Source organism: Elephantulus edwardii, unplaced genomic scaffold (genome assembly GCF_000299155.1).
Source record: "Elephantulus edwardii isolate Elephantulus edwardi_28Jun2011 unplaced genomic scaffold, EleEdw1.0 scaffold00006, whole genome shotgun sequence".
Classification (NCBI taxonomy): Eukaryota; Metazoa; Chordata; class Mammalia; order Macroscelidea; family Macroscelididae; genus Elephantulus; species Elephantulus edwardii.
This window is the reverse complement of record NW_006399756.1, coordinates 7,053,306-7,067,042: the sequence shown is the minus strand read 5'-3', so window position 1 is coordinate 7,067,042 and position 13,737 is coordinate 7,053,306. Positions and strand designations below refer to the sequence as shown.

Sequence of the window (13,737 nt, the reverse complement as noted above, 5' to 3'; positions counted from 1 at the left end):
GGGACACATGATGCCTCAAAACCAAAAAGCTCAAAAGCACAGAGGCCCAGAGTGACCAGGGCCCACTCTTGTCTCTATCTTCCTCGGGCGCCCATGTAAGAAGGGGGCAGATGGGAGTTGGGGCCTTCAGGGAGGCGCTATCGGAGCCAGTGATGGCCAGGTCCGTCTGCCCAGCATGAGGATCACAGACGGCCCTACTCAGTGGCAGGTCAGCAGCACTGTCGCTAGAAGGCGGGTGACCATCTTCTGGGTCGGAAAGCCAGTTCTCAGCCCTCCGCTCTGAATGCCGATGTCTGCCTCGGTGCTGCCTGTGGCTTTCCCTTGTGCCAGGACTCCTCTGGGCTGGCTGAGGGAAAATCCCCAATGTTCAAAACAGGCTACTTCTCCTGAGGGCCTCCAACCTTGTGGTCAGATCCCACCTCCCAGTCCCTCACACTGGCCAGGCCCCAGGTGACCCCTGCTATGTCGCCTGCGCTGTCACACCTCCCCTGGCTGCTCTCCTCTCGGCTCGTGCAGGGCGCACTGAGTCCCAGTCATCTCCCAAAAAGCCCTGCCTGACCTGCCATTTGACCCTGGTTCCCCCTCTTCCCTGCCCTCGCTGAGTGCCTGCGTGACTGCCTTCACAGAACGTCCCGGCGTCCTCGGGGTAGCTCATCCGAGAGGGGCAGGCAAGAGTGTGCCTTACAGAGACATCCCGTGTCCACCAGACCCCAGAAACACCCAACTGAACAGCGAGTCAACGGGAAAAGCTGAGAAAAACACCAGAGCCGAATTCGTGTCCCAGGATACCAGGCAGCCGTGAGCAAAGGAGCCCAGTGTGAGGACACGAAGTCCAGGGCTGTACTCCTGTCCCCCAGGAGTGCCCGGACTGTGGAGCAGCTGCGTCCAGGGTTGGGCCCACATCCCCAGGCCGCGGGGTCAGCTCAGCCTGGGGCCCTGGCCCCCCTGGACATTCAGGGCAGGCCTCTGCAGACTCTACCATCTGCTTCCTGGGAGGCTCTGCCAACAGCAGGCAGACGCAGGCCCGGCCACTTCCTGCCGGCTTCCCAACCCCGCTGGTGCCCTCTGCTCTGCTGACGGTGTCACGGTGCCACTTCCCTAAGACCTGCAGAACCAATGCCCACCTCTCCTGGCCCCCGTCAACCAACACCTCCTCAGAGTCGGGGTCCCAGCCCTGGAGCCTGACCCCAAACATCCCTTCGGTCCTCCTGAGAGGTCAGGCAGGTCCCTGCAGGCCCTCCTCCCTGACCCGTGTGCTTTCTGCACGCCTCAAACACCCCGTCAGTGACCATCAGCACTGCCCACCCGCCAGCACCTCTGGGGGGGTGTGCACCCCTCCACGCCTAGAGCCTGGCCAGGCCACCCCCCACCCCCACTGGCATGAGCCGTCACAACTCCGACTGAGCTCTCAGTGGCTGCAGCAGATTCTGCACCAATTATTTCTCCTATTTTCAAAAAAAGAAAAAAGCCTCTTCTGCCCTCCCCTCCAGAAAACAGGAATTCTCCAAAAAGTTCTACTGTGTTCAACTTTCAAAGGAGGCATTGTTAATCTCTTGGCCATAAATAGGCAATTAACACCCACTCGGAGCCCAGTCGGACCATGTGCCCGCCGGCCTGCGCTCTGCAGCAAAGGCCAGCTCTCCCGGGAGGCAGCTGTTCTCTTTATTCTTAACCGAGGCTTTGAGCCACAGGGGAGGGCGGTCATTCAGGACGGTCAATAATGTGAAATGCTATCGCTGATCGGCTCTTGTCAGCACGAAGATCCCGTGTCAGGACTGTGTTGGGGTGACGGGACAGTGTTGCAAAAGGCAGCATGGGCCAGGGACACAGCCGGCCCCGATGGCCTCAGACACAGGAGGGAGCTGGACAGGCCCATCCCTCGGACTCCCTGCACGCTGCGTCCAGTTCCCATAGGGGTCTCCAGTCACTCCTATTAACCCCCAAAAGACCCTCACAGGAACCCCCCAGTCCTCACATGGGGGCCCCCCCACAGGAACCCCTCAGCCCTCACATGGGCCCCCACAGGAACCCCCTAGTCCTCACAGGGGCTTCCCATAGGAACTCTTCAGTCCTCACAGAGCCCCCCACAGGAACCCCCCAGTCCAGGAACTCCCCCAGTCCTCACAGGACCCCCCCCAGTCCTCACATGGGGGCCCCCCCACAGGAACCCCTCAGCCCTCACATGGGCCCCCACAGGAACCCCCCAGTCCTCACAGGGGCTTCCCATAGGAACTCTTCAGTTCTCACATAGCCCCCCCCCCAGGAACTCCCCAGTCCTCACATGGGCCCCCACAGGAACCCCCCAGTCCTCACAAAGCCCCCTACAGGAACCCCTCAGTTCTCACATGGGCCCCCAAAGGAACCCCCTGGTCCTCACAGGGACCCCCAAGTCCTCACAGGATCCCCCAATTCTCACAAAGGCCCTCACAGGTCCTCACAGGAACACGCCCTAACCCCAGTCCTCACAGGGGCCGCCATAGTCAGTAAAAACTCAAAAGGATGGGTCTGTCCTGGGTGCCAACAATAGACCAGCCAGCAGTGCCATCTGTAGACTGCCACCAGGTCTCACGGTCCGGCTTGGTCTGGCCCACCATGGGGCCTGCCAGCAGTGGACTATGGAGTAAGGAGTCCCTTGGCAAAGTGCCCACCTACTCTGAAAGTCTGACACACGATTGTGCCATACGGGATTAGGGCCAGCCTAGTATGATGGCCTCTTAACTCTAGGACATTTGCAGAAACTCAGTTTTCAAGAAAGTAAAATTCTGATTTCTCGGTAACACCTTTCAGGCTTATGCTATCCCTCCCTCACGGCTGAGACCCGAGGCACAGAGGTCTAACAGAGTGGCCAGCCCAGCAGTGGAGCCCCGCACAGGCCTGGTCCCCCACAAGTCGTCTGCTCCTCTCTGTCACCATGTCCACCCCTCCTCAGCTGCCTTGGAATGACCGATGGACTTCTTGAAATCCTTTTTTTCAGGCCCATGGACTTGAAAGACTGGTCTGAACTGGTCAGAAGCAAGGGGAGCCGTCCCAGAGGCTTGAACACTCTGGCTGCCACAAGGACAACCTGAGACGTCTGACGTAGGCGGTCTGTCTTCCTCCTCCGACTCCGTGCCCACCTACCCCCCAGTCCCTGGGCTGGCCCCATCTCCATTCTGCTGAGCTGAGGTGTCCGAGGCACATTGAGAGTTGGGGTTCACCCTGTACAACCAGCTTAGCATGAAGAGGTCCCCACGCCAGAGTGCCAGGCACCCTGTGCTGCTTCTCCTCCACCTTGCTGCACCAAATGCCCCTCGTCACAGCATGGAAAATCACCAAGTGGCATTAAAAGCTGCCTCCCTGGCCTGTCCCCAGCTGAACTCCTTGCATTTTTCTTTGCCTCAAGAGATCAAAGCTATTCTGTCAACACTCAGCCCTAGTCCGAGTGGCCTTAAGCAGACTGCTTATACAACCTGGTGGCTTCCACAGGGGACAGGTAGCAGGGGCCCAGGTGTATGAACGGGCCTTCTCCCTGAACCGTAAGGCCCCCAGGAGGGGTTCTCCAAGCATGACTCATGTAGCCATTTCTGAGATCTGGGGAAGGGACACTAGCCCCTGGCACCTCCGCCTTGTCCAGCTGCTCCACTCTGACAGGCCATTCACACCACACACCAGCTTGTGTGCTGGCTCTGTCCAACAGGAGCTGTCGGCAGCAGGCTCGGATCTGCCATGAAAGCGCACAAAGACTGAGTACTGACGTCTGTGTGAACGCATGCTGAGGTTTTCAACTCCCTAGGTCCTTACACCAGGAGAAGTGGAACGTCTTCCCATTGTACAGCCCTGGAAATAGAAGCTTCCAGAAACTGAGAGACTGCCAAGGGGCACCGAGTTCAGGGAGGCCAAGCAGGAAGCACAGTCCATTCCTCCAATGCCAAAGTTTGCCCACTCACTGCCCTGCCCACTTCTTCCTGCCAGTGAGGGTCGGCCTGTAGGCAGTGCCTGTTGCAGACTAGGCATTTGGCCGAGAATCCCAGGGCCCACAGGCTCACCAAGTGGGATCAGGCAAGTCCCAGATTCACCTTGGACTCTGAAGGCCTCATCCTTAAAGGAGAGGACAGGTCATACCTGGGATGGAAAATCATGCTTGACCACCAGGTGGCTACCAGATGGTAAGAGGGGGATTCTGAGACTTCTTCAGAACTCACAGGACAGGCTGCCATGACTGACCAGCTGTGTCCGCTGGGGCACAGAAGGACGGTGGGCTTGTGGGGACATCAAGGGCAACAAGCCTCACGTTCTCTGCAGGAGCCTGTCCACAATGCTTCCGAGTCACAACAGCTACTCCTGTGTCCCCACACCCTCCCTTTACTCCCATTTCGCAATGGCATCTTGGGCACTTCTGCTCCCAGGTCTCAAAGTCTCCTGTGCTGCCGGGGGTGAGCTGCACCTCTAAATTCCTCAGTGGACTGATGTACAGCACCCACCTCAGCAGAGTACGTGCACACGGCACTGCAGGCTTCCCGGTGACGTGATCAAGAAAGACGCCAAGGCTTGGACATGCCAGGCCAGCAGCCCAGGAAGAGCACGGCTGGCCTCCAGCTGCCCAGGCAAGCAGAAGGGCATGCAGCCAGTGACTGCAGAGGGCCAGGCTCCCCTGGAAGAGGCTGCCGCTTACCTAAGGCCTGCTGCCGGGACAGCCTGGCCAAGAGGCGGCCCCCTGACAACGCCCCGCCACGACCCCTCATCCCCCTGCAACCCACTGCCGCCCACGACGCCCGCCTCTGCTCTCCTGACTGGTCCTCAGGACCCCAGCACCGTGCCTGCTGGCATGCTTGTCTCAACCTTGTGCCTCCTGCTCCCAAAACTGCCCCTGGCCAGCTTTCCCGGGTCCCTGGGACGTCTGTGAGCACAAGGGACGCCTGTTCTGAGATGCTCAGGGAACTTCGGGGGCTCCACATGTGGGAGCTGCAATCAATCGCCCCTCTGTGTTGGCATCCCCCCACCCCCAGAAGGCTCATTTCTATCTGCAGAGCTGCTGAGAACCACAATCTGCGGCTCTTTCAAGCAGCTTGGAGTTAAGACTCCAGCAGGGGCGTGGCAGCCTCAGGGAATGGGGTTCGTTGTTGTCTCTTAGGAAACCTTTGCTCACATGCATGTGATCCATGGCCACGTCTGGCCAAGAAGACAGCTAGGGCTGGGTGGGCAGACCAGGTCTTAGGGAAGCATCAGCTAGAAATGCTGGCCAAGCACGAGACAGGCTAGGAGGTCCCAGGACCCAGCGTATGGGAGCACACGCAGTCCTCCATGAGAGAAGACTGCAGCGTTACCCAGGAGGTCCCAGGACCCAGCACATGGGAGCACACACAGTCCTCCATGACAGGAGACTGCAGCATTACCCAAACACCAGGCAGCAGAGTCCCAGGGAGACCACATGGAGGTGGAAAGCCCTTCAAGGAGAGGGTGGGGGGCGAGGGCACTGCAGATCCACCTGTTGTAACCACAGGCACCTAGGGCACCAGGCTTCTAGAACAGGTCCCGGCATCATTTCCCTGCACTGGGACTTTCTTCCTTACAATGAGCTTCTTTCACTCAAAGACCAGATGGTTGGGTCACCACAGACTCACCTGTACCAAATCTAAGCTCTGGGGGCTTAAAGATGGGAGCAAAGGCAACTAGAAAGCAATTTCTAACCTGGCAGCTATGCCCATCCTACTTCTGCGGCCGGCACCTGTGCCAGGGACGAAGCCAGGAGAAGGGGCCCCAGAACCACCTATCTCCCAGTGATGAGGACGCCTTGCCCCTCAGCTCTGAACACAGAACATGGAGCGCCCCACAGACAAGGGGGACAAAGAGGCTAATGGCAAGGACAGGAAGGGAAGAGGACGCACAGAGAGGGACTCTCAGGGAGAAGTGGACACACAGCACGCAGAGCTGGGTGCACGAGCCGATTCTCACTCAGAGCGATTCCACGTGACAGAGCAGAGCAGCCCACGGTGAGACTGGTAAAACTGTCTCTCAACTATGGGCAAGTTATTAGGAAAAGACAAAATGTTGAGGGAAAATAGAGGGGCAGAGAATGAGAGGAAGACTCAATGAGACGGACTGACAGATCAGCTACAAAAAAAGACTACGGCCTTCAATACGGGTTACAACTCCACATCCAGAAAAGAAAAGTCCTCATTCCCAGGTGAGGTGGCCTTGCCTTTCTCTCTCACAACTGCTAGGTGGCTTCAATCCATCAAACCTGATGCACACGCATAGCAGACAAAGGCACATACATATACAAACACATTACGCACACATACATGCATCTGCAGCACAGAGAGGGGAAGCAACTGGTCCAGAGCTGCACAGCTGATCAGTGGCAGAGCCGGGCTCTGGCCGAACAGTCTGGGCTGCAGCTGGCCCTCATACCTGCTTCCACCGGCAAGCCAAGCAGCCCCATTCCTTTTTATTCCACCCAGGGCCCCTACCCCATCAGCCCTCCTCTGAATACTTTCTGGTAAATGTGGCTCCGGAGGAAATATCGAGTTCCAGAAGGTTCTGGGTAGACTCAGACCCAGGGGTTTTGGTTTCCTGGGAGAGAAAAACCAGAAAGCCCTGAGCCCTGTCCACTCTGACGTGGTGGCTTCAAGGAGAGCCTTGAAGAGAACACTGAGAAGAATGGGCAGCCCAGAGGACTCCGCTGCGCTGACAGGAAGCCTACACACAGACAAAGCCGCAGCTGCCGAGCAGACGAGTGACACAAAGGAACACGGCACCGTCCGGACTCGGGAAAGGTGTGCGTCAGAGCTGAATCCTCTTTCAACACCGGGACAATCTGTATGTGGAGCAAAGACGTTGAAAAGCTGCACTCTATGAAGAATGTGGCATCAGGATTGGAGGAAGACTCACCAATAAGCTATTTTACGCAGAAGACACACTTTGCTTGCAGGAAGTGAAGACTTGAAGCACTTACTAAACAAACTCGGAGACTCAACATCCAGAAAATAAAAATCCTCATCATGAGATGGAAAAAAGACGAAAGCTGTCAAGGATTTCATTTTACTCGGATCCAGTCAAGAAATCAAGACGTGGCACTGGATAAATCTGATGTCAAAGATGCTTTAAAAAGCAAGAAAGCAGTTTTAAAGACTAGGGTGCCACAGGTAAGGGAATTTTTAGCTGCTTCTTGTGCATCTGGAAGTTGGGACGATGAAGAAGGAAGACCAAAGAAGACCTGATGTCTCCGACCTGTGGTGCTGTCGGAGGGGACTGAAGACAGCGTGGAGTCCAGATCGATGCGTGTTCCTGACGACTGCTGCCGAAAGAACAAACAAGCCTGGCTCAGAGGAAATGCAAACTGGGTACTCCTCAGAAGCAAGACGGGTGAAACTGTGTCTTTCAACTATGGGCATGTTATTAGGAAAAAGACAAAATATTGAGGGGAAAATAGAGGGGCAGAGAATGAGAGGAGACTCTCAATGAGATGGATTGACGGAGCAACTACAAAAATGGCTCAAGCAGGACGGAGGTCATGACGATGGCGCAGGTCAGGTCAAGGTTCATGGGGTCACTGTGGGTCAACACGACGGGCTCCTCTACTTCACAGATGACGCGTTCACGCACCCTGACCTCAAAGCCCTTCTTCCTGCTAAACTAACTCCAAGTGTGGACACACTGGACAGCTGGGGCCTCTGAGCTTGCTGTCCTTCCCAGGCTCTCTCCCTGGCCCCTTCTCTGCTGACAGGCTGTGGGGGCTTGGAGACCCTCCTCCCTTGAGCCACCCTGACCCCTCTGTCCGGCAGCCCCCAGGAGTTCACGAGAGCACCCTGACTTTGTGGCCCCCACACATCCATCCAGAACCCAGCTCTAAGGGTCCCCCTTCTTCAGGATGTTCAATGGGAAGCCTTCTCCTTCCAGTCTCCAAAAAGCAACTGAATAAACCAAGGTCCAAAGACACACGAGAGAGCTCAGAGTCCAGACCAAGGGAGTGAGGGCAGGAGCACGGAGCAGAGCGACAGCTGTGTGTGCAGCTGTGGCTACTTCTTCTGTGGACACACAGGCCCTGCTTGCCTTCTTGGCAGCTACAGGCATGCCAGACAGCGTGCCAGGTGGAGGTACACGCCCAGCTCACTGGACCCTAACCCACACCCCTACATTCCAGACCAGGCCATGGCCTGGTTTTAAGGGCCCTCTGTAAGGCAGGCCATCTCCTGAGAACACAGACCCTGCAGGAGGCAAGGCTGGTGGAACCATGTGAGGGGTGGCTTGGGGCAAAGGGCTCAGGGTCCATTAGCTACAGCTCCCGGGGTTCTGGCAGGTGCCCAGGGCAGAGAGGGAGTCCTGGTGGTCTCCTCCAGCCCCCACCCTCTCCATGAGGACCCAGAGACACAGTCTACAACTCAGGCAGCCCCACTGAGCAACGTGCTTTTAAACCATTTTTGCTAAACGGAGGACAGACAACATCTCTGGTGATGCCAATAGTGTTATTCCAAGTCGTGGCTAATAAAATGTAATAACATATGTAAGTTGTTTTTATTACCTACCTAGCTTATTAGCTAATAAAATAAGCTCAGCATTAAACATCTAACTGAAGCCGTTTACACACCCAGCACGCAGGGATTCTTTCAGAAGGCGCTCAAATCCACCATTACTCCAGGATTTCTACCTACTGACATTTTTTCCAGAGGAAAAAAAAAATCCACTTGTTTGTCCAATATAAACATGTGCTCAATCACTGTCCAGATGCAACATCTAAAATGCCCAGTGCTGGGGGAAGGGCAGGCCAAGCCTAGAGATGGACAGAAGAAATGGACACTGGAGGCGAGGGCCAGAGGGTTGCACCCAGCCCCTCGCCCAGTGGTCTCAGCTGGGGGGGCACTTGGACTTATCTCGAGCTGGTCTTCCAGCAGCCCTGGCTTTTACATAAAGTCTGGAGAGGCCACGGAAGTTCTAGGGCCAGAGAAGGTCTGGCTGGGGGCTCCCCACTTCCTGGAGAAGGGATGGGGCTAGAGAAGGGATCCTACAGAAAGTGCATTTTCACTCAAGTGACAAAAGAAAATGTATTGAAATGTCCAACGCAGAGTGGACACTGCAGTCTCCCACGCCAGGCCTGGCCACTGCAGTACCACACACTGGGCATGCCCTCTCAGCACCTCCTCACCACCTCACACAAACACAAGACCAGAAAAGACTGGGGCACCAAGCTACCTGGAGCTTCCTGAATCCAGGGCCACAAGATCTCATTCTACCCTTCACACTGGCCCGTCCCTGTCATCCCCGACTCCCAGACCTCAAGGCCACCCCGCTTCCCCAGGCCTCACAGCTACAACGTCACCCTGAGGAGCAGCAGAGACTCAGACAACGTCCTGACGATGGAGTCTCAACTCCAGGCTTAATGCAGTCAAACCAACCCCCAAGATCAGTGTCAGCACAGGATGGACCTCAAGACAAAGGCTCAAGTGACAGGGCGTGTGGTCAGTGGACAGAGGACAGCCACAGAGGCTATCCGTCACAGCCTCTCTCTGACCTCCCACTTGCATAGGTTAATCAGAGGACTGAGTGGTGTCCCCTCTCGTCCTCTCTCAGGACACTTGGTCTGAGCGATGTGAAGCTGGGTGTGAACACACACTCCCCACGATGACCACAGGGCTGGGGTCCCAGCAAGCGGACTGCAGGTGTGTCACAGGGAAAAGGCACTTCTCCTTGTCAACTCAGAGAAACAGGCATTTATAACAGGAACAGGACCAGACGGGGGTAACCTCATGTTTGAGTTGGACCCTAAGAGACTGGGGGTCTCAGCAGTGGGGATGGCCTCTCTGGCCAGGGGGCTGGGCCGGCGCAGCTCTCCTGGCATTGCCCCATCCTGCAGCACCTGCCTCTGGGGGTCTTACCTGTGCCATCTTGGCCAGGTCGAGGGAAGGCCTCTGGTCCTGCGTGTCCTCAGGGCGCCGCCGTTTCACGCCGACCTTCTTGTCATTGAGGACGCAGGGCTGCGAACGGCTTCGCGAGAGGCCGCTGGAGCGTCTGGTCAGCTCGGGTGTGGAGGCCGGGGTGCTGCTGGCTGAAGGGGGGCAGTACCCGGAGAAGGAGAACTGCTCGTGGCTGCAGGAGAGGGACCGCTGCACGTCAAGACGGCCCCCTCCCAGAGGGCTTGGGTCGGGGCTCCACAGACCCCCCGCCTGTCCGCAGGTGGCCGGGCCCAGGGACCCCTGGCCGGGCTGCTCTCTGGGGTGGAGGGGAAGGCCGGCCTGGTCGCAGGTGGTTGGGCCCAGGGCCCCCCGGCCGGGCTGCTCTCTGGGGTGGAGGGGAAGGCCGGCCTGGTCGCAGGTGGAGTGGTCGCGGGCCGAGGGCAGCGCACTGGCCCGAGAGGGGAGGCTGAAGCTGGAGCTGCGCTGCACGGTGCTGAGGCCGCTCGCGTAGCGCTGGACGCTGCCCCCGCTGAAGCAGCGCCTCTTCTCCACGGGAGTCCAGACCTTGGAGCCCAAGGGCCGCCACGATGTCCGGCAGCTGGACATCTCATCTGAGAAGGACAGGGAGCGGCACTGGCGCTTGCTAGGGGGTGCGGAAGGGTGGCCATTGCGGTCACTGATGCTGAGGTCCTTGATCAGGCTGGTCACCGCACAAGCAGTCACCGCCTCTCTGTGCCACAGGCTGCCCTCCGGACACCTCTCTGGCAGGCACTCCCAGAGGCTGGCACGTGGCTGGTCAATCTGCAGCGGGCACTTCCTGTCCAGGTCTCGCCAGTGGTCATTTTCTGGTTCATAGATAACAGAGAGAAAGCGGGATTTGAGAGGCCTGTGGCCAGCCTGATGACCACACACTACCAGCCCGCTCGAGACACAAGACAGTGGAGCGGGGTGCACGTCCTACCTCACCCCCAGAGGCGAGGCTGAGACTGGGGAGGTAGGAGTCCCGGGGGAGGGCGAGGCCAAGTAGGACCAAGGGTCCAGGCCAGGCAGCGCTCCTGGGCAGGCCTTCTTTCCAGCCGGCCACAGGGCCTCCTAGGAAAGCCCGGAGTAATGCTTTTCACCCCAGATGCTTTTTCCCTGTACAGACAGAAACCAACCTGCCCTGCTCTGGCCCATGGCGAGGTCAGGGACAAAGCTCTGTCCCGTACTAGCAACACTCTGTCACCTGAGACCAGACCTTGAAGACTAAAACCATGACAGGAGACGTTCAGTCCTTCTGAAGGTCAAGGATGGATGGGGCGAAGGGCATTGCCAGGCTAGACTTGTTCATCTGAAGCCCACCCTTTGAAGAATATGCAAACAGACCCTGAGCTCTTACATACGGGTTATGTTCCCTCCACAAAAACTCTAACATCAACAAAAGCAGCTGCTGATCACATGGTCACTAGGTTCTCACTGAAACAGGATATTTCAAGAAATTATAAACTCCAGGAACCAGTCCCAGGCCACAGAGAGTTAAGCGTACAGTTTAAACTTGCAAGCTCAAGCCTTAAATGCATGAATAAATCAATGACCTTGCTATGAAGTGCTGACTTTGTACTTGGACCCTTATTTTGTGAAACAATCAAGAAGAATCTTCTGTTTTCCTACTGCGGAGTCATGTGCTATGCTGGGAACCGTGAGAGATGTAGAGATAAATCTGACATCGTTCCTACGTTCAAGTTTACAATGTTGAAAGGAAGCTAAGAAACACATAGCGCTGCTAGGCCTCGGCCTGTGAGCGCACTCTCTTTTCAATTCACATCTATTTATACACTGTGCAGCTGTGACTGCAAAGATGACCGTGGCCTGAGTCGCTGGTGGAAGGACAGTCATTGTTATGAATTGGACTGGGCCCCCAAAGTGTGTCCTATGATCCCTAACTCCAAGCCTGCAGTTTAACCCCCTCGGGGAATGGTTTGTCTGTGGTATGGCAATGGACAGGATTAGTGTAGGAGGGTCTTAAATCCATCCTTTCTGAGATACAAAAGAGATTAAACAAGTAGCAGAGACAGGGGAAGAGAGATGCCCAGCCACGTGACAACGGCCCAGGAGCAGAAGCTCTGAAGAGACAAGGACCCTTCTTCAGAACTGGATATACAGAAAGGCTTCCCTGTGAGCGACAGGGCCCTGAGTCTGGGCCCTGGGACTCCAAATTTGTGAGATGGACCTCTCCTTGTTAGAGCCCCCTACCTGCGATATTTCTGTTACAGCAGCTCTAGGTAACTAAGGCCGAAGTCAAACCAGAAGTGAAAGTCAGGAGCTGCTTCCATGCCCAGTGCTTACCAAGCAGCATGTGGGCCTGGACTTCACACATCTGGTGTAGGGGCATCATGACAGCCAAGGTGGGGAAACAGGCTTTTGGAGGTCAAGTAACAAGACCTGTGTTCTTTCCTTCTGCTGTTACACTAAAGGGTTACAGGGGCACTTGACAGAGGTCCTCTCAGGAGTTTAAGATGGGGAAGTGAGGATGCAGCCTACAAAGGGGACCACAGCCAGTGGAGACCACAGCTATGGGGACCACAGCAAGTGGGGGCCACAGCCAGCGGGGACCACAGCCAGCAAGGACCAGAGTAGACTTGCTCCCAAGACCCACCCTGGCACCGAGCACCACACACAACAGCAACTCAGCAGGCTCCAAGCAGATAGATGACCAGGGGCTTTGGGGGAGGTGGTGAGGCAGGTGGGCAAGGTCACGTCAGGCGAGGCCTCAGTCCTTCCGCTGGGGCACTCTGCCTTGGACATGGCGGGCACAGCCTGGGAGGCCCGTGCCCTAAACTGGGCACTCATGGGGAAACTCACAAAGACAGAGCCTCAGGCTGATGCTGGGGAGAGAGGAACAGGCAGGACTGACCCCAAAAGCCCAAGTCACAGCAGCTCGGAAGCTTCCAGGCCTGGCACACGGCAAATCGCAATTCAAGGTCTTTCACTGAACTAGAGAAAGGGTAAACAAAAACCTCCAAAGAACATCTTCTAAGTAGTGTATGTTGCTCAAAATACACCTATCTAACTCATGAAAATCATAGCCCATGACTACAGTCACGCTTTCAAAGCAGCTTAAACTAGTCATTAAGTCGGCACAAGGACAGTTAGTAAAATGAAATAATACAACTAAAATTTACACTGAGTATGATTAAAAGCAGAGTGAGCACTATTCCAAGGACGCAGGGCCATCTGCGCCGGATGATGGCATTTACGAAGGCACGTGCGGCTGCGGCTGTCGTGACCACTGAGTGGGAACTGGCTGGCAGTGGACCCTCTAGTGGGTCTTCAGAGGCAGCAAATTACAGGGGAGGCGACTGCAAATCCTTCTCCCACAGAGCAGCTGGTGGATTTGAACTGCTTGCCCTTGGGGTTGCAATGCAGCTTCTAAGTACCACAGAATGATAAGTATCATTTAAGTGTCTTAAGCATGGGGGTAAGGAGTCCTGGTGGCACAGAAGGTTAAACACTGAGTTCGTTGAAAGGTTGGTGGTTCAAACCCACCCTGGCGGCTTCAGTGGACACTTGGCGGCTCTGGGGGCATGGTCCGGAGGGAGCTGTGCAGCCGACCCAAAGGTCATGATGTCCTCTCTGGCAGTTCAGACCCACCAGCTGCTTCACTGGAGCAAAGCTGAGCAATGTCCTTGCACTTGATTTACAGTTTGTGAAAACCTGCTGGAGGGTCAGCTATGAGCTGGCCATGATTTTTTACTTGACATGGGGGCCAGATATATGATCAGGGAATAATGAGGGGCAAGGAAAAGCCATTTCAAAGACTATTTAATGGTGTGGGGCAATGGTGATGATATAATGCTACGGAGCAAGAAACAAGATAAAAAAACTATCC

At 56.1% G+C, this 13,737-nt stretch overlaps 1 protein-coding gene across 1 annotated transcript in view; it reads right to left on the bottom strand.

Annotated features, from left to right (window-relative positions):
- The window catches only part of FAM53B (family with sequence similarity 53, member B), a 78,298-nt gene that overhangs the window by 23,148 nt on the left and 41,413 nt on the right, over window positions 1-13,737 (bottom strand). Inside the window, exons 8-9 of the mRNA XM_006880137.1 lie at window positions 10,249-10,714; window positions 9,852-10,185 (exon numbers count right to left, since the gene is read on the bottom strand). Of these exons, the coding sequence (XP_006880199.1) occupies window positions 9,852-10,185; window positions 10,249-10,714 (800 nt within the window). The remainder of the gene's footprint in view (window positions 1-9,851; window positions 10,186-10,248; window positions 10,715-13,737) is intronic.